The 26,039-nt window shown below is 45.8% G+C and overlaps 2 protein-coding genes across 9 annotated transcripts in view; both read right to left on the bottom strand.

The window, feature by feature from the left end:
• Positions 1-7: 7 nt before the first annotated feature.
• Positions 8-8,240, bottom strand: LOC133098982 (endothelial cell-selective adhesion molecule-like). Its single transcript, XM_061202444.1, has 7 exons — positions 8,070-8,240; positions 4,472-4,668; positions 3,202-3,403; positions 2,877-3,032; positions 1,490-1,612; positions 1,081-1,207; positions 8-856 (listed from the first exon to the last, which is right to left on the bottom strand). Exons 1-7 carry the CDS (start codon positions 8,137-8,139, stop codon positions 541-543), a joined length of 1,191 nt encoding a protein of 396 aa, XP_061058427.1. The 5' UTR covers positions 8,140-8,240; the 3' UTR covers positions 8-540.
• Positions 8,241-11,512: 3,272 nt separating this feature from the next.
• The window catches only part of MSANTD2 (Myb/SANT DNA binding domain containing 2), a 29,184-nt gene continuing 14,657 nt past the window's right edge, over positions 11,513-26,039 (bottom strand). The window contains exons 1-4 of one of the 8 annotated variants that reach the window (XM_061202438.1): positions 22,000-22,073; positions 18,003-18,102; positions 16,357-16,417; positions 11,513-13,758 (exon numbers count right to left, since the gene is read on the bottom strand). In XM_061202438.1, the coding sequence (XP_061058421.1) occupies positions 12,906-13,758; positions 16,357-16,417; positions 18,003-18,078 (990 nt within the window). In that variant the 5' untranslated portion in view covers positions 18,079-18,102; positions 22,000-22,073 and the 3' untranslated portion in view covers positions 11,513-12,905. Of the gene's footprint in view, positions 13,759-16,356; positions 16,418-18,002; positions 18,334-21,729; positions 22,090-26,039 lie in introns of those variants that run through there. The other 7 variants (XM_061202436.1, XM_061202437.1, XM_061202442.1 and 4 more) reach the window with 7 other exon arrangements.

Raw genomic sequence — 26,039 nt, 5'->3', positions numbered from 1 at the left:
CTCTCACTTTCCACACAAACACAATGTATCTTTATTGAGGTTTGCAAAATAAAAGCAAAACCATGCATTTCAAGTTAGTATAAAAAATATCTTCCTTATCCCCTGCCCCAACAAAACCCAACCAAACCAGCAGGACAGGTTATATTAATGCCGGGAGCTGGAGGGGGAGTGAAGGATGAGGTTAGGTGGGACGGGGTACAGACCAAGGGGGCCTGGAGGACTGGTTGACTGGTGGTCCCTAGCAGGCCCTGGGGGATGGGGGTGAGAGGCAGAGGTAGCAATCTCAGCAGCATCCCACTGCAGTCTTAGAGAGAGCCCAGGGCGGGGGCCTTCCTAATCCTAGGTCCACGTCCTCTTCTTCTACCTCCTGGAAGTTTGGGTCTTAACTGAGACTCAGTTTTCCCATAGTAAAGAAAGGTGGGGGCAGAGGACCGGAGGTCTGGAAGGCGGCCACCCTCCCAAGGCTCAGGCCTCTGTGCTAGGGGTGACCCCTGTAGGAAGGAGAGAAGCCAGATGCTCAGCCAGCGAGTGGCTGGGCCATCACACCAGAGACCCAGCCTGACTCTGGGCTGGCACCATCACAGGGACAGCACCCATGCGGCTCAGAGCAGAGGAAGAGACCCCCCCAGGGCTGGGGGATATTGGCTGAGGGTGGGCCCCATCTGTTCTGGGCAGCCTTGGTGAGGGCAGGACCTGACTGGAGAGGCTGGGTGTGGGGCTCAATGCACCAGGCCTGGGAGGGCCGTGGGGTGGCCGAAGGGCTCGTGCGGAGGTAACAGAGGAGAGGGTCCCATTCTTGGAGATTGTGTCTGAGCCCTTGGGCCAGGGCAGGGTCCGGGGAGCGATGGCGTCCTCCCTAGTCATCAAAGAAGCGATAAGAGGTCAGAAGCCGGAAGGGGGAAGGGGGAGAGTTTCCACATGCTTTGCCTTACTCTCACCTCCCCTCTCCTTCAACTCTCCTCTCACTTAAAATCTGCCCACAAGAAGGATGGTTCAACCACCGCCCAACCTTCCGTTAGATGAGAGCTGCCCGAATTCCCAAGGAGAGCCCTCATCTTGGCAGAGATCAGGGACACTTACTTGATATCATTGGCCGGCTCCTCTAGGGCCTTGCCCCGGCGTTGGTACAACAAGACCAGCCCAACCAGGAGCCCCAATCCAACCATGGTGCCCACGACAGCTCCAGCAACCACTGTAGCCTCAGGCCCTGGAAAAACCTTGCTGTCAGCGGGGGACTCTCAGCTTATTCCCTGGCCCCTTCCAACCCCACTGCCCCACTGCCCTACCACCACCATACACATTTTCTCTCTTTGTTAAGAAGAAGGTGCTGTCAAGAAGAAAGTGGTCACTGACCAAGCACCTGCATGAACATCTGACCGAGACAAGCTCCTTGTCCTGTTGTAATGAAAGGCCTCCTCCCCTCTCTTGCAAACCCACCCCACCCCCCATTGACCAATCTTCTCCCTAACCACACTTACCCCTCACTGACCTGTGCTCACTTTCAGGGTCACATTGCACTGGGCACTGCCCACCTCATTGTGGGCCTTGCAGATATACACTCCAGACATGGAAGTGGAAAGGTTTTTGAGGTTTAAAGACCCATGGATGGCATCTGTGGACACAATTTAGCCGTCAGTCCAGGGATCCTCTTTCCCATAAAAATCATCCTGCCCCTCCTCTGGAATGTCCTCTTTGACTCCCTGGGAGAGACTCCCCGGCTATCCGTTCCCTGAGGGAAGGGAAAGGTGTGACAGCCAGTGTGCTGGGTTCTGCTCCCAGTTGCCTAACTGCCAGCTCAGTACCCCTCTCCATTTCCACCGCTCAGTGTCCCCAAGTGATATCTGAAAGGAGGCTGAAGAGGAAGTGATGCCCAGAAAAACCAAAATCCAATTTTTACTTTTATTTCTGAATGGCAGAGAGTGAGAGAGAAAGGACATTGAGCGAGGAATTAGAAAACCTAGGATCCAGAATTGACCAGTCTTCTCCTTGGGAAGACTGGTCAATTGACTTTAAGAAAGTTACCTGCTATCTCTGGGTCCCAATTTCTTCATCTGTAAAATGGGGTAATACGACCTACTTGATGGTGTTGAAAGGAATATATGAAATATTCTAATGATTTTAACAGTTAAAGTTTATTGGCTGCTTACCCTGCACCAAAGACTAAGTTCTTTACATGTACTAACTTAGAAGAGTTTCACAACAAACCTATGAGGTAAGCTCTATGTAAAAATAATTTTAAAACTTTTATTATAAAAATGGTCAAATAAAAAGTAGAAAGAGGGACGAAATAAAAATCCATATACCCACAACCTAGATTCAACAGTTGCTAACATTTTGCTACACTTATTTCATTTCTCTTTCTCTTTTTTCTGAGACATTTTAAAGTAAATACTTCAGCATGAAACTCCAAAAATAAGGAAGGACAGTATCCTACATAACCACAATACCATTACCACACCTGATAAATTAAGACTAATTCTCCAAGAGCATCTAGTACTCCATATTAAAATTGTTCCATCGATTATCTCAGTCAAATTGAAAAAAAAAAAAGTTCCAATTGCCCCCAAATGTTTTTTATAGCTGGTGTGTTCAAATCAGGGCTATTGATATCCCCATCTTACAGATGAGGAAACAGAGTCACAAAGTCACACACCTAGTGAACGCAGATCTTCTAGCCCCAGCGCCTCTTGAGTAACCTGAGTCTGCAGCACGTGCAGGCACCTGGCAGGGCCTCTTTCTCCAGCCCCTCCCCACACCCTCCTCCTCCTCCCCGCCAGTGCTTTTCAGCATTGCCTCCCCTGGCACCCCGGCCCCTCTGGTACGTCATCTTTTCTCCACCCCAGCCGCACTCTCAGTGTCTCCGGAAGGTCCCTCACCTAAAACAGGTGCAAAGAAGACCTGGGAGGATGGGGGCGACCGCACCCACTGGTATTGGGCAGCGGGCTTACTCCTTGGGGACTGGCAGCACAGGGTCACGTTGGTCCCCACGTGGGGCACGCCCCGGAGGCGGCAGGACGGAGGAGCTGGAGGAACTGGGGGAGGGGAGACAGGTTAAACACTCACATCCGGGGGCCAGCGGCTCCCCCTCCCCCGCTCCCACACACCGACCCCCTATCACTCTGTTTGCCCCTCCCCCAACCTTCGCACTCAGTCGTTGGGGGGAGAGACCTGCCCGACCTCCCATGGGTGCCTCTCACTTACCCAGCACATTGAGTTCTAAAGTCTTGCTGCTGTGACCTCGAACAGTGCCTTGACTGTCTTGCAAGTTCACGGAACAGAGGTAGGGTCCGGAGTCTTTCTCCTGGAGGCCCTGCAGCCGCAGTGACACATTCCGGGAGGGCATGGGGTGGACCAGGGATGCTCCAGGTTTGCTTGATGTGACCCCACTGATGTGCGCTAACACCTGGTGGGCGGGCGTAACACCTCCCCATTATTACTTGTCTGCTCTGTGCCCAGGGCTCAGCTAGTCCCCCTCCCCCAAACTGGGGGTCTTCAAATGCCCCTCACCTGCACCACCCCCTCTAACCTCTACCAGCTCTCCGTTCACCCCTGTCTCTCTAGCTACCATCTCACCGCCCTGGGTCCTCTGCACCAGAACAGGTCCTGTTCCCCTGGACGCTGTCTCTTCATCTCCCACTTGGGGTGTTTAGAAAGTGGTAAAATGGTTGAGTGATAATGTAAATAGGGGGAAATGTATGAAAGAAACTTACACTGCAGGGGTAGAGCCAAGAGAAAAAATATCTTTTTAAATTTTCTTTTTCTTGAAGATCCCCAGCCCCCCAGTGTACAAGCCCAGGCCCTACCCCTGCAGTCTAAGTTTCTTTCATACATACCCCCTACTTATCAAATGACCTCCTGAACACACTTTCTAGGACCTTGCAAGGAGCCCGGCAAATAAGGAGCTCTGAAAATGACGTTTCCTCGGCTTCTGGGTAAATTTGCCTCTGAGTCTTCGTCTGATGTCAGGAAGGAAGACAGGTGAGAGACTGTAGGAGGACATGTACCCTTGCCTCTCAAGGAGGTTACATGGGAGCAGCGGGACAGATAATCATTTGGAAAGAGAAGCGGCCTGTGACAATGTCCAAAGCACAGATAATGTGAAAACAGGAAGATGCTCAACTTTTAAAAGTGGTGTGATACTTGCCCTAACCCTTCCTGTTTCTCATACCCTCAGTCCTCACTTTCCCCCTTTTGCCCCGCAAAGTAAAATGCCTCTCCACTCGTCAGTGTTTGGTGTGCTGGATTTCTAGGGAAACCTGGGAAAAAGAGAATTCTTTGGGGAAGCCTCCAAGATAAAAACAAAAATTGAACCGGTGAGGTGGACCTTGCTTTTCCCTGACACTCCTTCGAGTCAGCCATCCCCTGGCCACCCCTCCCACCGTTGCCAGATCTTCCCTGTTCCCCACCCCGCCCCCGCCCCCGCCCCCCCCCTCCGGCGTAGCTAGCCTCTGGCCGAGACGATTTCCCTCACCTGGCTCATATTCATATTCTTCCCTTCCAGTAAGAACCACATCACGGTGGGCACCTCCCAAGGCTTGGGCTTGGTCGAAGACACCTCCCCTTGCAGGGTGTACCACGCCGGGAGTACCACTTCCGCTCCCTCTACCGCCCGCAACTTGGTGAGGCCGGCGGGCACGTGCAGCTCCACTTGGGCCCGCGAGGGGGACGCTGGGGATGAGAGCGAGGAGGGTGAGCGCGGAGCCCAAGGACCCAGCTCAACGCGGCGGCAGGAGAGGACGAACCTCGCGGGGTCCCGCCACCGTAGGCCTCGAAGACTGCCCAGGGCCCGCTGGCCTGGGATCCCATTGTCAATTTCATCAGCGCTTCTTCTCCCCAACCTCAGCCCGCTGGCTTGCAGCAGGGATAGGGACCCGTGTCTACGCATTTATTGGTATCCAGAGGCACAGATTTCCGCGCACCAAGAGGAGGAGGGGGCAGATTTCCAGCGAGAAGGGAAAGACATCCAAGAGGAAGGGAAGAGTCAATACTTTTTATCTACACTCTACGTAGGCCACTTGCTCCCCCAATTTTCCTGGGCGGAAAGACGCTGGTCAGGATCAACAGCTTTCCCATCTCCTGCGTTCTCAACCAGATGGGCGGAGCGGCGTGGGAGGGTTAATCGGTTACCGATTAACTCCGCGGCTCCTTCTGAACTACTCCGAGCCTGGGGAACTGGAGTGGCCCAGCGCCCAACCCGGCCCAGTGACTGCCCGTGCTCCCCGGCCTCCCGCTGGGTTCCCACACGTGGGCTTCCCCAGGAAAGCTCCCAAGGGCCCTTTTGGGGCCCAGGGGATCTGGGCGGGTCGCAGGGAATCCTGGCAGAGCTAGAGGAGAATGAAGGTCCCCTGACAATCAAGTACAAAGCAATCAAGTACAGAGCTTGCCTCTGCCTGTGACTGACCTTCAGGAGGTGGCCTGGGGTGTTGGTTTCAAGGAGGGGCCTGTCGAATCAAAGCTTGCATCATGGCGCCCAGGAGCACTCACTTATTGCCCTTTGGAGAGGCAACGGAGCAGCCAGTCAAAAGCCCTTTGGGGGAATAAGCTTGGGCTTGTCCGTGGCCAGGCCTGAGGATGTTGGCCGCTCTAGTCCTAAGCCCTGCTCTCACTGAGACCCTGAGTCCTCGGCCTCAACGCTCTGCCCTGGAGTCTGAGATGCCACCTCCGCGTGGTGATCAGGGGGCCACCGCTCGGACAGCGGCCGCGCACGGCTCCGCCTTTCCACCCTGCTAGAGGCCGGCTGAAGGCCTCTAAGGGCCCAGGAGTGGATCCGGCCAGGATGCACACCGCCCCCATGGCTTCCTGGCTGCGTGTCTTTACAGAACCCCCAGCCCTATTCCTTGGCCTTCTTAGCACCCCCCTCCCCATTTCCTGGCAGGTCCCTGCGGGCCAAGCAGGAAACTTGTGCCCGGTGATAAGCCAGAAGACAATGAGGAGGGCGCCGCTGGACCGGAGGCTCTGCAGGCAAAAACAACCTCTGCCTCAAGGAGCCTGACACCCGCTGAGGACCAGCCCGCCGGCTGGGACGCGGAGAGGCCTACGGGTGGTACAGGCTCTGGCCCAGCCTTTCTGCAGCTCACCCCCAGCGGCCAGACACAGTTCCCGCCGGAAAACGGCCACGGTCCCGGGAGAGGGGTGAGCCGCCTCCGCCCTAGGCACCCCCAGCCACCTCCCTCCGGTCCTGCATTTATGAGGTCACTTTGCCAAAGGTAGAGGGGTGGTAAATCAATAGTAATGTGGACACACTGGGGTCTGGGCAAAGGCCAGCTAGGAGCTGGAGAGGGCCCCAGGCTTCGCTGCCCTGGTCCGGGGTGTCCACTGGAGCAGAAGCCCCTCAACTCTTCGGCCCTTTTTGCTCCCAGGTGCCACAGGGAGAGGCAAAGGGGGTGGTTGGGTCTGAGTGAAGGAGACAGGAGCAGCCCAGGAAAGGGACCCTTCTGGCCCACGCCAGACCAGCGTGTGGAGCAGGCTAGAGCGCAGGAGAAGGAAACTGGGCCTGCTCCCCAGGGCTACTATTTTTAGTCTCCCTCTTTCTCTGAGAAACTCCCCCCGCGGGCTTCTCACGCCCCAGGGGCAGCATCGCTGAGCCACCGAGGAGAACCCTGTCGGGCAGAGCCCAATAGAGCCTGTGCCACCCAAAGCGCTGACCATCCCGAGGGCCATTTAACCCTCAAGTGGCCCCCCGGGGGTGGCCGGGTAGGGATGCTGAAGCCTGGGTCTTCAGTATGAAATCTGAGGCTCAGAGTTAGGATAGAAAGAGGACGGGTTGCAGGAGAGCTGCCGATGACGCCCTGGCCGCTAACTTGAATTTTTCTCCCTTTCTTCAGAGATCCCCAGCAGGAAGGGGGATGGGGAAGTTGGGGGGTAGAATGCAGAAGGGAAAGAGGTATTGATGTTGAAGTTGGGAGAGGGGGCCTGAGAAGTCAAGGGATCCTGGAGCAGCCCCACCAAGCCTAGAGGGGCTGGTGGTCTGGTCCTGAGCCCCACTTTGTCTGGGGACCCTAATACTTCATGCCCCAACACCCTTGCAGCACAGACTGGGCTAAAGGAGACATGGGTAAAAGTTAGGTGGGCCCCATCACTGTGGTTGAATTTCACTCTACATCTTTCCAAGCCTTACTTGCCCTGGTGATTCCAACCTGAGAGAAATGAGGAGTTAAAGCTGACCTGGACAAACCCACCCTTCACCCTCATTCGGGATCCTTGAAGAAAGATGGCAAGAAAGCCTGGGAGGCAGCATGTGAAACAGCTTATAATGAGCTTAGTTCCTGTGGGTCCTTTTCTCCCAGATGTTGCCCTGGGCCACCCCAGCTCCTGGGCGCTCCTGGAGGCCTTCAAACACTCCTCAAGCACTTGCTCCAAGGAGGGGCCCTTCCTCTCTGACTCAAAGGCTCTCTTCTCTATTTCCTTTGTCCCTTTGGCTCTGGGAGCCAATGGGGGTGGTGGACCTCTTGGGGGGGGGGCTCACAATTCTGCTCCTCTAGGCATTCAAAGCCCTCCTCCATTTCCTGTGTCCCAAATGACCTCACGGTCGTGCTTTGGGGGCACCTCCCTTGATTCCCAGGGCAGGAAGCAGGAGGAGGGGGCAAGTGGGAGGATCTGGGCTGGGGAATTGAGGTGAAGTGCGTGTGTCAAGCCCGGGAACCAGGGAATTCCCCAGGGGCTCTCGCACATCAGTTTGTGGCGGGGTGGGGGTCGGTAGGGGGGCTGGAGTTAAGTCCTTAAGCTCTTTAGCCAGTGTCTCATCCAGCAGCTCAGCTCATCCGGCTCTGCTGGGTGGAGGTGGGGAGTGGGGGTGAGGAATGGCTCCAACAATTCACCCCAGGTGGTGCCCTAACCCTCTCCCCGACCACAAACACACCGCACCCAAAGTGGGAGCTGTTCCCCGACGCAGCGGGGACACAAGTGATGCCCTGCGTGGGGGGAAGTATAAGGGCGGGGAGGGAAAGAGTCAGAGACGGGAGTCCTGTCCCACCCAGTTCCTCATCAGTGCCCAAAACCACCTCCCTCAGGGTCGCATTCACCCCATCTCTCCCATCTCACGTCCCCTCCAGGTCCAGGGTTTCACTCACCGAGAGTAGTCAGCCCCAGGAACAAAAACCGCAGCAAGCTGGTCGCAGGGGACCCGGGCAGGGAAACCATGGCCTTCCCTGGCCCCGACGGAGTCAGGGGCGCCGGCTCCGGGACACACCAAGCGACAGGTGCTGGGGCCGCACGACGGCCGGAGCGGAGGCGGGAGCCGGGCCACTGACACCAAGGGCGGCTCTGGCCAGAGTCTGAGTGCGTGTGCCGGTGGTGGGGTGGGGACCGACGGGGACTGGGGGCGGGGCATTCGAGGGGGCGGAGAGGTCGCCGTCCTCGCGGGCGGGGCTCGAGGGTGACCCGCCGCAGGGGGACGCTCCTCGCGCTCCGACGGCCGGCTCCCGCGGCCTCCACCGGGTCAGAACGCAGGGTGGGGTCGGGTGAGTCGTGGCGCCGTCGCAGCCGGCCGGGGGCAAGGGCAGAGGAGAAGAGCCCTAACTCTCAGACTACGCCATAGCCTTCCCCCTCCGCTAAGTGGGGTAGGAAGGAGGGCCAGGAAGGAAGGGAGGTTTGGGGATTATCCGACGTCCAGGGGCCACCCGCACCCGACACCCTAAGCGGCCGGGGCTCCCGCCCGACCAACCGGCTCCGAGCTTGGGGGTAACGCGTCCTCCGCCTAAGCGGGGAGGAGGGGAGCCGCGTTTTCCCGGGGCCACTGGGGCTCCGCAGTGTGGGGCTTGAGGCGGCAGGAAAGGTCCAGAGTGCCGGCCGCGCGGGCCCGGTTCTGCTGCGGGTTGGGCCGCGGGAGCGGGCAGGGAGAGAGGTTCAGGAAGGGAGGCGGCCACGCCCACCCCCGCCACCCCCGCCACCCCCGCACGTGCCGCGTGGCCCCGAGGCTGCGCCGGCGGTGGACGCGAGGACCGTGTTCACCTGTGGCCGGAGAAGACGGGGCCTCTCAGCAGGTTCTCGGAGACTCCCTAAAACCAAGGCCCGAGGGTCACCCGGAGCTTGCGCCGCAAACCCGAGCAGGGAAGTGAGTGGCGCAAGGAAACCCCAGGAGCTGAGCAGGAAACTGAGGAAACAAGATCCCGGTTCCCCGCTTAACTCTGAAAAGCCTTATGCAGACTGGGGAGGAGGGGGCAGCTGCGGGAAGGTAGACTGGACCAAGTCCCTCCATTTATTTATCCCCATGTCTTCGCTGCCTCCCATCCCTCCTCAGGCCCGCTCTGATCCTTTAATTCCCGGGACTAGATCATGTTCGCTGTGAAATTTAATTTAACCGTCCCTCCCCGCGCCAGCCGGTCACAGGCACCCCTGCGCCCTCTGGGGGCCGCAGCTCTCTTACAGAAGGGCACGCACCCGTTCTGGCTTCTCGGTCGGACAGCCAAAATAAAGATGCTTCAAACATCCGGGCACGGCTCAACCACCGAGCAAAGGTCACCGAGGACAGAAGGCATAACAAGGAATCCCTGGCGCTGCCTGCTCTAGCTGACAGTTGACTGGGTAGAAAAGCAGCCAGGCCTCCTGGATTCCATTTACTCCACACGGCCCTGCTCTGTTTTCACACTGAATGTGGTCTTTGAGCCTGCGCTGCCCAAGGTCTTTTTCTACACAGCGCCCTGTAGACGCTCTCAGCTGCTTCTTCCTAGTGTGACCTGCCTGGCTGCTCTTCAAATACCTGCCATGCAGTGGCTTTGAGAAATGGCTATGCAAACACTAGACTGCTCATGCAACCCCTAGAATCTAGTACTTGGCAGCTCAGTGACAGCAAAGGCAACAGTAATAGGTAACTGCTAGTCTCATACACTTATACAGGGACCTACAAACTTTGAATTGTCAAGTAGATTGTGTGTGTGTGTGTATATATATATATGGGCGGAGGGTGCTGTTGGTTTGGTTTTTCTAGTCTATCACACTAGTCTTCACTGCAAAGCACCTCTTGTAAACATCCCTCCTTTATTTCCAGGTCAGGCCTAGGTTACCCCAAATAAGTAATTCCTTCCAAAAACAGCAGTACGATGCTCTCGGTTGTATCCCAGGAGCACCAGAGCATCTGATTACAGAGGCTGTGCTCATCCCTATCAAGTGCTACGTAAGGCAGGGAGGGCCTCAACATTCACTCTCAGTAGGTAACTTTCCGGAATTTGCGCCCCAAACAATTTACAACATCAGAAGTAAAGATACAAATAAAGATTTGCAGGCAGTGATTCTCTCCATGTGACACTGAAACAGTCCCTTCGGACTCTTTCACTGCTCTCACCCAATGAAAGAATTTTCTATACTATCTCCTACTCCAGCCACTTCTTTTCTGCTGACCCTGAGGCAGTCAAGTGGTAGAAGTTAGCAGAGCAGTTCTATTACTTTCTGAAAGTTTTTGCTGAGCTGCAGTTTAGGGTGAACATTGCTCTCTACCCTTGTGTAAAATGGGAATGTTAGCGCAGATGATCTGTGAGTGACCTGCATCAACAGGTTGTGTGCAAGAGCTAAGTTCATAGTTTCATGTGTTAAGAGACTTGCAGCTCACTAGTGTTTCTCCCAGTCGTACCTCATCTTTTATCTCTACAGTAGTTTTTAATGCTGATTCTTGCATTTGAATGTAGTGTCTCCATCCTCCTGGAATCAGTTATAAGGCTTCATTAAGGTCTAAATAGTCTACTTTTTGTTTTTAGAAATGCTCATATAGTTATCTGACACCCTGCTGTCCTCTTTTCTAGATTGTTCTGGCCAAAGAGAATGGATATTCAGTATCAGCAAGGTACTTTCTTTCCAAGTCTCCGTTTCCCAGTGCTCAGCTTTGTCCTCTTGCCCCCACCCCTCACCCATCCCAGGCCACATGGTGAAAACACATATTGGATCAGTCTTTGCCATACACTCTGTGCCGCTCATAGTGGTCTAGCAATGCCCTAGTCTCAGTAATGTTAGGTAGATCTCAGACATCCTCACTAAATGTTCCCAAATGTTCTGCCCCTGCTAAGTAACTAACAGCAGTGAGAAGCGGGATAGGGGGAAGAAATGAATGAAGCATAATGTTAGTTTTAGGGCTGATCAGTGGCAAAGTTTGGGGGATGCCATGTACTACTCCTGGTGATAATGCTTTTTCCTGCAGCACTTGGCACTAATATTATGAGATTATTGCTACAAAATGGTCAATGAGGCCTCCGTCTTTAGGACTATAATTCCAAGTTCCAAAGAAGAGCAAACTCATGAGAATTTCCTAAAGCCCATACCTACAGCCTGTGCCCAGGGAGAAGAGGTGCTGCACTCAAACATTCCAGAATATTTATTTATACTCTCCCTGAACTAGCACCCACTTTTAGCAACTCACATCAGGAAACACAGCCAACTCCATAAACCTAGACTCAAATGACATTAATAAAAGTCATCCCATTGGTTATAAGCTCTCTAGTCACTAGAAAAATAAATAAGCATCAACCAACCAAGAGGTATCAGAATGAGAAAAACCACTGATTTAAGACAACTCAGGCTGCAGGAAAGAACATTTTTTTTTAATCAATATGCAATTTTATCTTCAATAGTACAGAAAAACGGGGAGAATTATAGCTCTTACCTGGATTTGCAGTCCATTTAAAGTAGAGTACCCGAGAGATGCTGGGGGAATCATTAAAGATAAATAACCAATCTAACAAGTCCCTGTCATGAGACCAAAGTGACCCTTGACTACTCTACCAGTAAGGTAGTTCTTAGCCAAGAGTACTAACCTCCAACTGGAGTGCTAGTTGACTCACAGGAATCACTGCAAGATCTAAACGTGATAGTTACCCTCCTAATGGACTGATACCTTACAGTTTCCTATCCTACGGAGCACTTAAAATTTTTGTTTGGATGTTTCTATTAGATCTTCTCTCCTTTTTCACAGGCAGTATGATGACATCAATTCTCCACCTGTGCTCCTGAGAGAGCTGCCCCTGATTACTGAGTGTAAAGATGAGGAATGAGAGTCTCTTACAAATTCATGTACTTAGGGCCAAAAGGAATATCCTTTTTGTAGCGTTTTAAAAAGTAGCACAAAATGAAATGTCCAGTGACCTTTGTTACTCTGACAAGAGATCATGACATTGGTCAGTGGGGTACAGAGAGCGAAAGGGAGTGAAGCTGCCCTACTCTGTTGTGTTCATCCCTAGCAGTAAAGTCAGAGCACAGTCCCACTGCCAGTGCGACCACACTCGGCTGCAAAAAGCTCCACTAGTACGCCAAGAGGCCAGGAATTACTTTAATGATTTTTTAAAAAAAAGTTTAAATGGCAGCACAACCATAAAGTTGGTACATCACAGAAACAAAGGTCTTTGCAGGCAACACTGATTGGGAATAGCAAAACACTTGATTGGTGAAAAAAATGAAACTCTAAATTATATACAATAGTAGCTAAGGGTAATATTGAAAAACAGTCTTATTTACTGTGACTCAAGATTTAACTTGCCATTATCTATTGCTTATTTATTCAAGGTTGTAAATAATACTTATATAGAGACATAGAGATGTGTAAAAATGAAACATCGTGAAAAAAATACAATTTTTCAATTTCATATGAAACTCAAAGTATAAGTTTTGTCCAATATGGAATGTACCTACATTTGTTTACATCAGGGCTCTAAAATCCATTTAAAAATTGTTTTTTGTTTTTAAAAAAGAAACAACTGACCCACCATGCAAGTCCGCTGTATAGCTTGCTGGCTCAAAATGAGCATTTTCAGGTGAGGTCTGTTTTTTCTGCCCAAAGTCTACTATGATTTCTTAGTTGTACTGGCCCGATCGTGGAAAGAGTTTCCATGAAGTCTGATGGCAGCATCTGGATGAGGGACAGTCTGGGTAACGGGATGTGAGTAGAGAAGAGAGGTAAGAGCCCAAATCCTTATGAAGGATGACATTCAGTTGTTAAATTTTAAGGGGTAGCCAATGGCTTTTTCCAGGCACTCAACTAAAGAGCCAGCGGAAAGAAAATCCCTCTCTACTTCTACAAATTTGATATAGATGGATTTGGGGGAAACTCCAGGATCCACAATACAGTTCTGAGACAAAAACCCATTAATACCGACCCAATCTTTGCTGAAGGTTTTGGTATTTGCTTGGAAATGTAAAAATAAGCATTGCTGCAGAGTCCTGACCTCAGCGATCCCGAGGTAGCAATAGATAATTCGGGTAGGTTCTATTTCCACCTGTAGTGAGGCTTGTGCTGAAAGGGTTTCCAAGTCAACCCGGCCCTCCTTTCCTGGGTCCAGGGAACGTCGCTCCATGTGGGGTGAGGGGGGCCTCTCAATACACTCTTCGTAGCCAATGGCATAAAGGCCTGGGCTTTTGGGAATGCCTCCTGGCAATAAATACTGAACAACGTTCCCACCAGTTGGTTTGGAGTGGGCAATGGGTATCCAGTCAATTTCCATGTGCAGCTCCAGGCACCGCGCTTCACTAATAGTGATCTCCAAAAATTTGTAGTAAACATTTTTCCAGTTCATTTTCTGCACTCGGGTCATGATGATCCGTCCCTCGGGCTTCTCAGAATTGAAGTACTCCCGGAGTCGCTTGCCAAGGGGCACCTGGGAGCTGATCTCAGCATAATGGTAACGGATATCCTCTTTCCAACGGGTGTTATAACCAATTCCAAAAATGGCCAGTTTATTAGAAAGATGAAGCCTTGAAAAGTCTGTCCAGCTCTGAAACAGTTCCCATTTCAACTGTACGGATTCCAAAATCTGTACGATATTCTGCATGATGTCTCTTTTCCTGGAAAGAGAAATAAAAGTCAGATTCTTCAGGTGTCTAGATGAGCACTGTCCAGTAGAAATTTCTGCAATGGTGGAAATGTCCTGTGTCTGTGCTGTCCAATATGTTAGCCATTGCACTTAAGATGTGGCTAGTGTGAGTGAGGTATTAAGTTTTTAATTAATTTTAAATTACATTTAAATAGCCATAGGTGACTAGTGGCTACCATATTGGACTGTGCAAGTCTAGATAATCATAGTATTAAAATCTGAGACATGCTCACCCTTAGGAAGTTCCTAGGAACTAGTGAAAAACTGCTTTCCATTACTTCTAAAGTCTGGCTGTATTCCACTTAGTAACTATTGATACACAAGATTTCAGAAACCAAGGATCATGTACTTTTTAAAGTGGCTATTATATGATGACCTTCAGACCTGACTACCAAAAGCAGGTGAAGGATGCTGTATTCAGAAAAGTAACCAGTAGGTATCACTTAAAAGAATGAACACATTAATTTCTAACCTGGAAATTCTGAAAGTTCAATAAGTTTGGCCCATACACGCTGGCCATAGGAAAATATACAACTGATTATGACTATTGATCTGATACAAAAACATGAAAAAAGGACATTTTCTTCTATTTGTCTGAAATACATTACTACTCCCAAATTTAAAAGAACTGTCAGTTTAGCACAGAATTAAGATCTGAGAATTCAGATGGAAAAGTTCCATTATTAAGCTTCAGTGTTAAGAGAAAAAAAATTCCAGATAATGAATTGAGATTTTTCTAAAATATATTTTATAAAGGGAAGCAAAAGTATAGAAATTATTTCAATTTTGATTTGGACAGTTAACAGAAGAAGACAAAGTACAGGGAAATTCTTGTTTCACATGCTGCTTAATTCATGTAATTCCAACGGATACTTCATGATGATTCGTACATATATATGAGGATATTTGTTTCTCAGGTAGGGTACAACTTTGATATTGGAAGACTGAAGTTTGTTAAATATCAACTTAGCAACAAACAATTACACTCGACATCAATCATAGGTTTAAGCTACAAAAATACTTAACTACCACACTCACATACAATCAAACATAGGCAAGAAGAGAGGGTGTAAGGGTGGTTTGCTAACAGCTTCTTGGAAGGAGACAGATCCTGGAAACTTTCTTCTTAAATTCTCATACCTTCTGGAAGAGCTTTTGGAACAAACTGGGGAATCTTCCACATAGTCATTCTCTCTTACTTTCCTTGATTTTCTTTTCAAGATGGCAAAGAGCTAATGTTTTGTTATCAGTTGCTTCTTGAACCAAAGACTGCCCTGGACTTATCCTCCACACTTTAGTTTGTCTTGAAAGCTACTGAAGTATCTGAGTGGCCCTCAGGATGAAATCACTGCATTTCTGGAGATTGTTTCTCTTCTCAGAGTACACAAAGGCACTCGATCACTTTTCTAATATTTAGATTGTGGTGCTTGTGAGGCTAAGACATAGGACCATATTTCTGCATGGGTCAATGCTTTAAAGAAAAATTATCTTTCATAGCTACCATTCTCCCTGTCCTCTTTTAAAATATTTTACTGATCTCAAGGAGGACTAGGCTAAGGAGGTGGGATGGAGGGCAGAGCTTTTTGTCTGTTTTGCTCACTGCTGTATTCCTATGCCTGACACACAGTAGGTATTTGATAAATAAGTGGTGACTCTTCTTCGTGGGTGAAGGATGGTGTATTTGACTACAGGCTATATCAGCTAGTTCAGGCTAATCCCACCTAAACCTAGAGTGAAAAGATCCAGTGCCCAAATGAAGTTATTTTATTCAGCACTGTCATAGGCCTAAATCAGCAGTAAGGAACAGTTCTGAGGAAATTGTTGCACTGGGAAATGAATTGCCTCTTAGAACCCTCTCACCCTGTGAGCTGAAACCTGGAGAAGAGGCAGCCACACAGGACATTTCTGCAGAGCCTGTCAGGTTCCTGCCCCACTGATCTGATCTCGGCCTGAAGCTCCCTGGGCTCAGGCCTCAGATGAGCTTTCCACAGCTATGGAGCTTTCCATAGTGAGAACTAGATCCAGTTATTTAAACAGTTCCTGAGAACTGTCTGTTGTATTTCTGAAGTTCCAACCATGGGAAAAGTTCAGGGGGTCTGAGACTGGTGACACCAATTCTGTGAAGCTTGAGTTCATCCCCAGTTACATCAATTGGGCCTCCCCTGTAGTTCCTAAGAACTTGCTTTTTGAGTCCCCAAATGGAATATTATAAGGAATTTAAGTGTCCCTCTGGCCCTCCTATCATTTCACTTAACCCCAGACAAACTCTGGGCCCTGTGACTTATCTTTGTATCACATTTAAACATCCAAATACCACATCCACACACAGGAAAATACCATAAACACGCTTATTTTCATATAATATATTTATTTCTTCTTGTTGTATACAACATTCTCAACATTTTGGATTAACCACTGGAAAACTTAGGCTAAAAAGATGAGGAAGAACAACAAGACATGCTCTCTCAGTGGCACGGCTGTAACTCTCATAGCATGCTTCATTACAGCAAGACTTTTGTCATTAAACTTAGGTAAATACACTTTGTAGAAAGGTGGAACATCTACTTACTGTGCTTCTTCAGAAGACTCTTGTTTTATTTTTAATGTTCTCTTTGTGACAGGTATTTCATCTGAAAAACAGAGGTTTTGAAAAAAGTTATATTTTCCTAAGTGGTGGCATACATTTATGTAGCTAAGTAGCTATATGTCTACTGTTTGTTCCATACTTTCCAATGCGAGAACTTAATTCTAGTGTCAAACATTGTCCAATGCCAGATTTATAAATATAACTCTTACATAATGAGATGCATACATTTATATGCAAGATCAGAAACCAGCTCTACAAGTATAAAATTCTTCAAGGTCACCAGTGGATTTCTAGCTAGGAGCTTAAAGCTTAATTTCATGGCAAACATGATTTTTAAAGGAACGAGAATGAAAATAATTCTGTTCTATTTAGACTTCCTATGTAGGTTTTAGAGAGCAATTATTCCCCTAATATCAGGATCAATATATACTACGCATGTTATTTTTTCCCCAAAGGTTTAGGTGACTTAACTCTCTCCAGCAAAACCAGAGTTAGAGGATGCCAAAGTAATTTAGACCTTAGTACCGTTTTGAAATTAAGAGGTAGTGATCACTTAGCATCTGCCCTTTTTATTCTTCTAGTCATCAATTCTCTCTCTTACATTGTGTTAGTCTTACAGTTTTATAACCTCTTTCTTCGCTCCCTCTCTCTTCGGATATTTGAGAGATTTTTTTTAGACACAGCATTCACAAGAAATATTAACATTTAATCCTTTTTCTTTCGAATTAAGCATTTATCATCAGGAGTTCTGTAAAATAGTGCCCATTGGCTTTTGTCTTAAGCTAGGGAGGCACATTTATAGTACCAATCCTACTTATCCTTCCTTGGGGGCTACCTGAGTATTTCACTGGATAGTGAGAACGTTTACTTATAAGTGAGCACCCATTACACAACTTGCTATGAATGTACAAAGGTTGCAGCAGAAACTTGATTAGTACTTGCAAATTATGAAAACTAAAATTGGAGCATTTACTGAAAATAAAAAAGAAAAACAACTACATATACCCTCTTAATTAGTCCACACAAGTTTAGATTTGATGGCCAGGAGTTTTGTTTTCCATTTTTAATGTGAAGACTGGGAATAAATCATTCCAGCTACTGTTGGGATGGGATCCTTTACAGAGTTTGAAGGAGTATGATCCCTGATAATGTTCAAATATCAGCTCCTTTCAAACCAAGGCTTCCCTTCATTGATTGTTCAGACTGAAGCCTGGAAATTTAAATTTGCAAATCACAAACAGGAAAAAAAAAAGTATTTGGGATAAAGGAAGGAAAAGACAGTTATATCTATACCAGTCGAGCCAAGAGTCAACACTCTTAGCAGTCATCTTAGAAGTAAGAGGTGCAGGATATTTTTAATTGCATAGCCTGTCACTGAGCTTCCTTGTGCGGCTCAGAATTAGGAATTCTTCTGTGTCTTTAGGAATTTTGTGGAACCCAAGTCACTAAGCACTAGGTTGGTAGTTTAAGGATGCCCAAATTGCCCCCAACAGACTGGCTATATGCGTTGTGCTGTCAGTGGGAATGGTATAAGAAGATATTACAGATATGAAGTACCTGTGCACATATAAAGATATGTATATGCACGTGCACACACACACAAGTAACATAGATACTGGCTCTCTTACCCAATTCCTGATCTGTTGGATAGCCGTGGAGATCCTGACTGTGGTTTCCCCAGTCCTCCTGTGAATACTCCTCCATAGTGCTGCCATCTGACTCCAGCTCCTGGTACAAGCCACTACTGTTAATAAGTACAGGCTGGCAGGGCTGAGCATCCCATCCTCCCTGACCAAACACCTGTTCCAACTGTTCAAATGTGTAACTGCTCTTTCTTTTCCCAACACCATGTTCTTTCACCCGACTGTAACACCTGCGAAGGGTCTAAGACACAAAGTCTTTTGTTATTCCTTTAAAGCTGTACTTCCTCTTCCAGGTACGGACCACAGATATTAATTACTATTAGACAGACACAGACAGACAAACACAGACACATTGTTACAGGAATGCTAGATTTTAAATTCATGATTATATTAGAAAAAAATACTAATTTAGCATTTACTCAAACATGTTATAATTCAAACAATTACTTTGCAATTAATTATCCATTAAACAACAAGAAACATTACAACATTATTGCATGTGTCCCATACACGTATTTGTACACCCCCCCACCCCCATTTTAAAAGAGTAAGAAAAAAAAAAGGAAAACAAGAAATACCAGCCAGCCAATAGGATGCACACCTGCCACAGAAAAGAAAGAGCTGCTATTTGTGCCCAGAATTTGGAAAAAGTGAGGGGAGGGAGGACAGAAAGAAGAATTTCCCAAAGCAAAGAATATAACCTTCCTTACCCTTGATTAAGAAGGAATACAGGGTAAAAACAATTGCCTAAACAAATCAGCTGGTAAAACTTGTTCCTTACATAGTCCATAATCTTTACTAACTCACTCTGTCTTTGGGGAAGTTGCTAAAATTTAAAAGAGATCAAATCAATAAGGCTACAGATTCCCAGTCTCAAACATCAATTATCAAGAAACAATACACTAATACCTACATCTAAAAATTAGCCAGTGATAATACTAATCTATTCCACCAACTCAAACTGCCAGCCAAACACACCAACAAATGAAGCCAATAATTTCCTTTTGCGGGGGAAGTGAGGTGAAAGGGTGTTATTTCACTTCTTTTTCGTGGCACACAGCAAATATCATTATGCAAATCCACAGATACAACCTGGATAGTTTTATTATCTTGCACAACCCTTCAACTTGCTTCGTGGTCTTCTAACGCATATGTCTGATGATTTCCTTAGTTTCATGGTACATCTTATGCTATCTTACACGACATTTCAAAAGATAAATCAAGGACTTAGTCCCAAATTTAGTTTAGTTACATCGTCCTCTGTCCCATCGCTGCCTCCTTTTGTTCCTTCTTCTCTCCTCTCTACTTTACTGGGTTTTACTCTGAGGATTTTCGTGACAGACAAGACCCTTTTTCTCTGGTGGCTCCAAATACTTTCTAACTCAGCTGTGCCAAACCAGTTCACCTCAGGCTTACTTTACACACATTAGCCAGACTATAAATTTCTCCTGAATGTGAGATGACTCTCCATAAGCCAATATGTCCTCTATTCTCGCCAAACAAAAACAACTCTGAATAATCTTTATCGGGCCTCCTCGGAAGTTCAGTACCTTTAAATCGCAGTTGATAAACTACAGGAAGACACTCTGTCAAACACTTTGCAGATCTGTCCCTCGAGGCCAGAAATCCAGATGGGCAAAAGGAATAATAAACATAAGACACGGATGATGATCTCCCTCTGACACAAGCAGAGGAGTGACTAGAGTCACCCCGTCCTAAAACCAGCCAGCCTATCCCCGGCGTAAAGCACCTGCCTCATTCTCCCCTTCTGGAGATTTCTTCTGGTGCCTCAAATGATGCCTTAAAGAAGTTAGGTTTCTACCACACTTTAATTAGTGTTCCTTCTCTCTCTTTGTAAAGGAGAGTCACAAGTACATAACACACAACTTTCTGGAAAAAATCAGAAATGAACCTGGGAAACGTGTGATGAGCAACCCTTCCAATGGAAGGAGACAAATGCCTGCAGCAGATCTCATCTGACTTGCTACACACTCCCCTACCCGGTGCCCTCTGCCCTCCCCCCAGGGACTGGAATTTGAACTGCAAACATCTCCTATTTATTTTTATCTCACAATGTCTACTTTCTGCCCTCCAAGAGCACCCCAGCCACTCTTCTCAGCTCCTCCAAGGACCGTAAATGGAGAGTCCCAGCCATGTCCCTGTCACCCTTCCAAGGCCATAAATGGAGATGGAAACCATGCCACTGCTCACTACTTACTGGCCGCCTAGAGAAAGGCATTCAGCACACAAAAGAGCCCAACTGGATCTGTCACGGAGGGTTATTTCAGAAGTCAGGGAATAAAACTAACATTCCTTTGAAGGAAGGGGCCACACTTAGGACGTGACCTAGGCGTAAGCAAAGCCACCAATCTTTGACAATATATATGGTGGGAAACCACAGAAAAGATTTACTTTCTTTGAAACCACCGAATCGAGCTTAAAATTTCACTTGGCTTGTGTAATTAAGAATAAGGAAACTAGAAATATCTAAGGGTTCTAGATATAGAAGATAGTCAGATGATATATTTTATATTTCATCAGAAAAGCCTAACAGATCTTGCCACCTCTTACTTTGTAGTGTACTTTTGAAATACACTTTAATAGTGCAATATGCTGATATGTAAAATATCTATTAGGGGTCTGAATGCAAAATGTTTGGTAACTCCTAAATCCATATGATAGGTATCTGATGTATTGAAAGATTTCCAAATTGATTTTAACTCTCTCAAGACATAAATATACAAAAGACGTATCTTCTGGGTTCAGTAAGGACCACAGATCCAAGGAGAGGCTGTTTAAATAGCACATATCAACTAAGAAAAAGAAGCAAGAACTTAAACATCAGCTTGACTGCTACTATAAGAAACACTGAGATTTAGATAAACGAGAGGGACTTTAGAAATGGATAAAAAGAACATATGGAGACCTTCCAATTCTTATCATCCATAATAAATCAGAAAAGGTTACACTTTCCACACTCTACATGATTAACCAAAGCATATAATTAAGTGATTGTGTGTCTCTGTCAACAGTCCTAAATAAACCAACTTAAAACCTACTGTAAATCTTAGATTAAGATAATGCTCTGGAATCTAGGAAAAAGGAAGTCTTGCCTCCCATTTTGGACAGCTGTACCAAACCCAACAAGAACCTCAATTCAGCTTCCTTGGAGAACCATTTCCTGTTCAACACAAAAACCTTGTTTCTCTTCCTTCTTCCTTTACCTCACTCATCTTAGAAATTTATAGTCACTTAGCTCTAGCATTTTTTTAAAAATTAAGATCTCAGAGGGGAAAGAATTTGCTTAAAATTATTAAAGACTATTCTAGTCACAGTGAAGAAGAACACTTTCCTTATTGTTAGGAATGTCCATGGTAAATCAGTATTACTGTCTCCTCCCTGGGACAAGAGCTATGAGATAATACTATATCCTGAGTGAAGTTATAAGGATAGAGGTCAGGAGAAGTCAAAAAAATCTGAACAGAAGAACTAAAGTACAGGAAACAACCTGACCAGGTGGTCAGATCAGAGAAGTCCAAAGGTATTTGATGTGGAAGAAATGCCAAGTGAATGCTTGGTAAATCCACCGTGCCAAGTGTTCAATGACTAGGAAAGGAAAAGTACCACAGGAAAGACGTGAAAGACGTCCCATTACCAAAGCAGGGAGAAAAATCAGATGGCTGACAACTGACAATTTATAGACAGAGGGAAAGTTTTGCCAAAGTTTAAGATTACAGTGAAAGAAAATGAGAGAATAAAGATGACATTCATTGTGGATGAATGTAAGGGGAGTCTGGAGGTAGGGGATGGGGCAGGTAAACAAAGGCAGGAGTTTTAGATTGGCAGGATTGGGGGTTTAACGGCAGCAATGCAGAGAAAGACCCAGGGTTACAGTACACGTAACATTAAATACAGTGCACAATGCAGCTATCTTGCCAAAGTAAGTAAATCCAGTATTGGGTTGTATAAGCAGAGGAATCACATGTAAGCTATGAAGGTGGCTCTTCCTCTCTATTCAGCACCGGTGAGGCCACAGCTGGAGCACAGCATTCAGTTCTGGGCATCGAACCAGCTACAAGAGAGGGAAATTGTAGAGTTCAGAAAAGGGCAAATAAAATAATGAAAGGCTTGGAAAATAAGATCTTTAAGTAGGGCCAGTGGTTTCATCAAAGCCCTTCCTGACATTATATAAACTACTTTGGGGGTAAAAATAAGGTTTCTTTTGTTTCAGTGTCCTCCAATCCCTCCTTCGACTTTCAAGAAGTGGGAAGAATAGAATTCTTCCATGGTATGGCAAAGTAGGAAGCAAGCTAAATAAATCATATGAGCATCTGCCAACCAATTCTGCTACTGGCTCAATCATTTTCTCAAGATTTGCCCCATTTCATACAATCATAAAATCATCACCCTGACAAAACCACTGCTCTAACAGAACTGTCTATCGATGGAACAGGGTATATAACAGGGAGGAACAGAAATAAGGCATAATTGCCATATAAACATGTTGTTTAGAAAACACCGGCATGATCAGTCTAAGATGTCAGATGAAAATAGTCATACTGCAGGGAGGACAGCTTAGTTATAACAGCAGGAAACAGTGTTATAAGAAAAAACAAGCAGTGAAACAGACTTTCAAATGTAGTTGTCAAACTGGCCATACTAGAAATGGCTTACATATTATAGTTTATCTTAACCCTCTGCCAACTAAATATGATAAATTTAAAATTCTTTAACCCAAATGATTAAGTAAAGAATACACTTATTTGCAAACAAAGTCTTAAAAATCACATATTATATTCCACAAGAGATAGGGGAAATTACACTGGGAGCAAATCTCCAGTGACTGTTTATAAAAGTGTTAAGAACAGTACCTCAGCCTAAGCAGATGTGTACTGCAAAGCAAAAGAAGCCTTTGCGAGATAGATCTATTCCTCTTCCTTTAAACTAAAGCTACTGCTTTACTGTGTTGCAATTAGTTGCTCTCAGTTAAGTGAGGCAACAGAACAAATACTGAGTTTACGTCAATATCTCTAAGAAAGACTCAAAATTTCTTAAATTAGTTTTATTTTCTGTGAGCACAAAGGCAGGGGGAAAAAAAAAACCCTGAAATGGCAGACAACTGTAAAAACATTTCTGCACAGTAAGAGGGATATTAAGGACATAGTATAAATTACTATATATATTTTTGACACAGAGCTGTAACTAATGATGAGGTAAAATCATCTTAAGGTAAAATCCATCTGGGGCCAGTAGAAGCTTTACTACCTCATTTCTTAGGTTTTCTGTACATTAAAATTTGGCAAACTAACCTGCCAATCACCTAATCCTTTAAAACCAACCAACCAAAAACCCCAACAGAAGAAAACCAAAACCAAAAACACAGCACTTGTTTCACACTCCCCGGTTCTTAGTGCTACAGAAGTTTTGGCAAGTGAGAAATCTTTTTATTCTTAAGATTTCCTTTTCCTTTTCCACTCCAGAGAAGAGGTTCTTAACTTTTTTGAGTCCTGGATTCCGTCCCCAGAAGAATACACACACAAAACTGTCCCACACAATGTCAAGGGGAACATGGACTCTCTGAAGAGCTCATACAAGAACCTTCGGTTAAGAAACTCTGCTCTATGCCACGTGGTTGTTTCTTCCATAAAAAAATATAATAGGTATTAGTCAGAAACCCTAAAATGAGGTAGACTTAGTCTGTGTCATAGGTTTTACAAGAGAGTCTGGAGACTGGGGCCAGTTCAAGAATAACTTCTCCAGTTTCCTCAGTATCCTGCTCCTTTAGATAAAGCAGCATTAATATTTCCTTTAAGAGGTAAATTAGCAAAATTCCCATTTCTTGAAAGAAACAATTTCTATCAGTAAAAGCATACAAGGATATCAACTTACTCTTCACAAAAATATAGCGCTTTTTTTCTACCTGCTGAGGAAGAAATCTTTTTCTGAAGTGGCAATTAAACAATAATAAATGATTCATAACATGTTGATCACCTGTTCCAGTTGTATCACATAGTACTTGATCATTCACTATCTGATTAACTTATCAATAGAGATGCTAGATAAATTACCTAAGGTAACAACTTAGGGAAGTGCCCACACCTAGAAACAAGTATAGGAAAGTAAGTCTTGACTACCTTACTTAGTGGATAATGGCTAAGCCTTAACATTTCCCCATTTTAACACTGCCTGAAGACTAAAGGGACTCAAAGGAATAGGCAATGTCTACACTAATTCGATCCTTAACTCAATGGGATCAAAATCTGATCCATTATTCCACTGAAACTGTCATGGTCAGCAATGCCTTCTTAGTTACTAAGAACAATGGTCCTCAAACTTTGTCCTTAACTCATTTGACTTTCCTGCAGCACTTAATACTATTCATTACCTATCTGTGTCACCATCCTTGCCAAGTGCCTCTTTTGTAAAACTTTCTGTAATATACTGATTGACAGAGAGTGCGTGGAGCTGCCCAACGCTCTGATACCAAACCAGGTTCCAACCTCCGAAACATTACAGAAGTTTTGAATGGAAAAGAACTTTAGAGATCATCTAGGTCTAATTAACAAATGATGAGCCAAGGTCCCAAGACAAGTTAAGTATTCCTTCAAAAGGGATCTGGCATATAAAAATTACCAAATGCCACTCACAAAATGTTATTGTATCCTAAGAAAGCTATTCCACTAGATTGTAAATTCCATGAGGTAGGGGTTATGTCTGCCTAGTTCGCTGTTTCCTGGAGCCCAGAATAGTGCCTATCACATAAGGATTGTTCAATATATATTTATTAAATGAATTGAGGTAATTTTAAAGTAGTAAATCACTACCAAGAAGATCAAAATTTTTTTAGCAAAGAAAATCAGGAAACTCATTGGTTAACCACAACGATGGATTATATTTATAAAAATCAATAAATCCAAGGTAGGTAGGACTCCTAAAACCTTTTGAAAAAAGCAGGAGCCCTAAAGGGTGTAAAACAGATACAGCTATAATTAGCAAAGCAAATTAATTTCTTTGTAACAAAGGAAGACTAACAGCAGAGGGCAAGGCTATTTTTAAATATCTACCATGTTACACTTTCTTTGGGGGGGGGGGGCGGGATTACCTGCCAAACGAAGCTCTGTAACCCTGTCCAAATTTTATGATTTCTTATGCCTTACAAATTAAATAAATAAAATATTCAAGAATATAATATTCTTTGACAGTAGTTCTGTCAAAGATAGAAAAGGAAAAAAGATTCAATTGCTTCCTGGATTTTAACAGGGTCAGACAGAAGAATGACCACCAGAAACCAAGAGCTCCTGCCTCTCTGGAGCCTTAGTCTTTGTGGGGAACTGACCAGGATTGCATTCTATCAGCTGCACTTCATCCCGAATCTGCCTATCAACGACTCACTTTTGTGTCTATAACTGGTCAGTATGTCGTCACGAGGGAGAAATACTTGCACAGAACAAATCATTCAGGAAGTTTTGTTCTCAGTGAGTATCAACTCCTAAGCTTTCTAGCTTCCTCCGTGCTAGGAGCTGAGGGTCTTAATCCATTCAGATTATGAAGAAAAAAGCCCTCAAGGAGGACAATACTAATTGTCAGAACCAAATACCTTTCGTTGCTCAAGGAACTATACTCATATGGCCATAAAGCTTTTAACTCTACTCTGTATATAAATCATACAGATACTCATACAAAATCTCATATTGGCAGCAATACTAGATAAGCTATACCTAGTATGTATGGTCATGTTTAAGGGCTTCTTTGGGACATAAGAATCCTTCTAGACATCTTCAAGGGCTTCTCCATTTAGAACAAGACAGGTAAAAAAATTAGGGTTTACTGTACTACTTAACTATTTCAGACATAAGCAGCAGGTAGTTAGTCATCAAACATAGTCAGATAACACTATGTATCTAGAACTTCCCACCTAAAAGGGAAAAGAAATCAGTTGTTTGGTAAAGCACTGACTTGGATTAGAGGTTATTTTCATCTGACCTCCTGTATTACCTCTGACGTTGCTACATTAGCATCTCT

This window comes from Eubalaena glacialis, chromosome 10 (assembly GCF_028564815.1).
Source record: "Eubalaena glacialis isolate mEubGla1 chromosome 10, mEubGla1.1.hap2.+ XY, whole genome shotgun sequence".
Taxonomy (NCBI): Eukaryota; Metazoa; Chordata; class Mammalia; order Artiodactyla; family Balaenidae; genus Eubalaena; species Eubalaena glacialis.
The sequence above is the reverse complement of the archived record's forward strand: the minus strand, read 5'-3'. Positions and strand labels throughout refer to the sequence as shown.

Bases quoted from the DNA above. Each gene is read 5' to 3' on its own strand.
- LOC133098982 (XM_061202444.1), bottom strand. From the start codon at position 8,139: ATGGTTTCCCTGCCCGGGTCCCCTGCGACCAGCTTGCTGCGGTTTTTG. The intron at 3,033-3,201 runs GTAAGTGAGAGG...CCCCTCCCCCAG, and splicing joins TTTAGAACTCAATGTGCTGG to TTCCTCCAGCTCCTCCGTCC. The intron at 1,208-1,489 runs GTCAGTGAGGGG...AGGTTTTTCCAG, and splicing joins GACCCTGAAAGTGAGCACAG to GGCCTGAGGCTACAGTGGTT.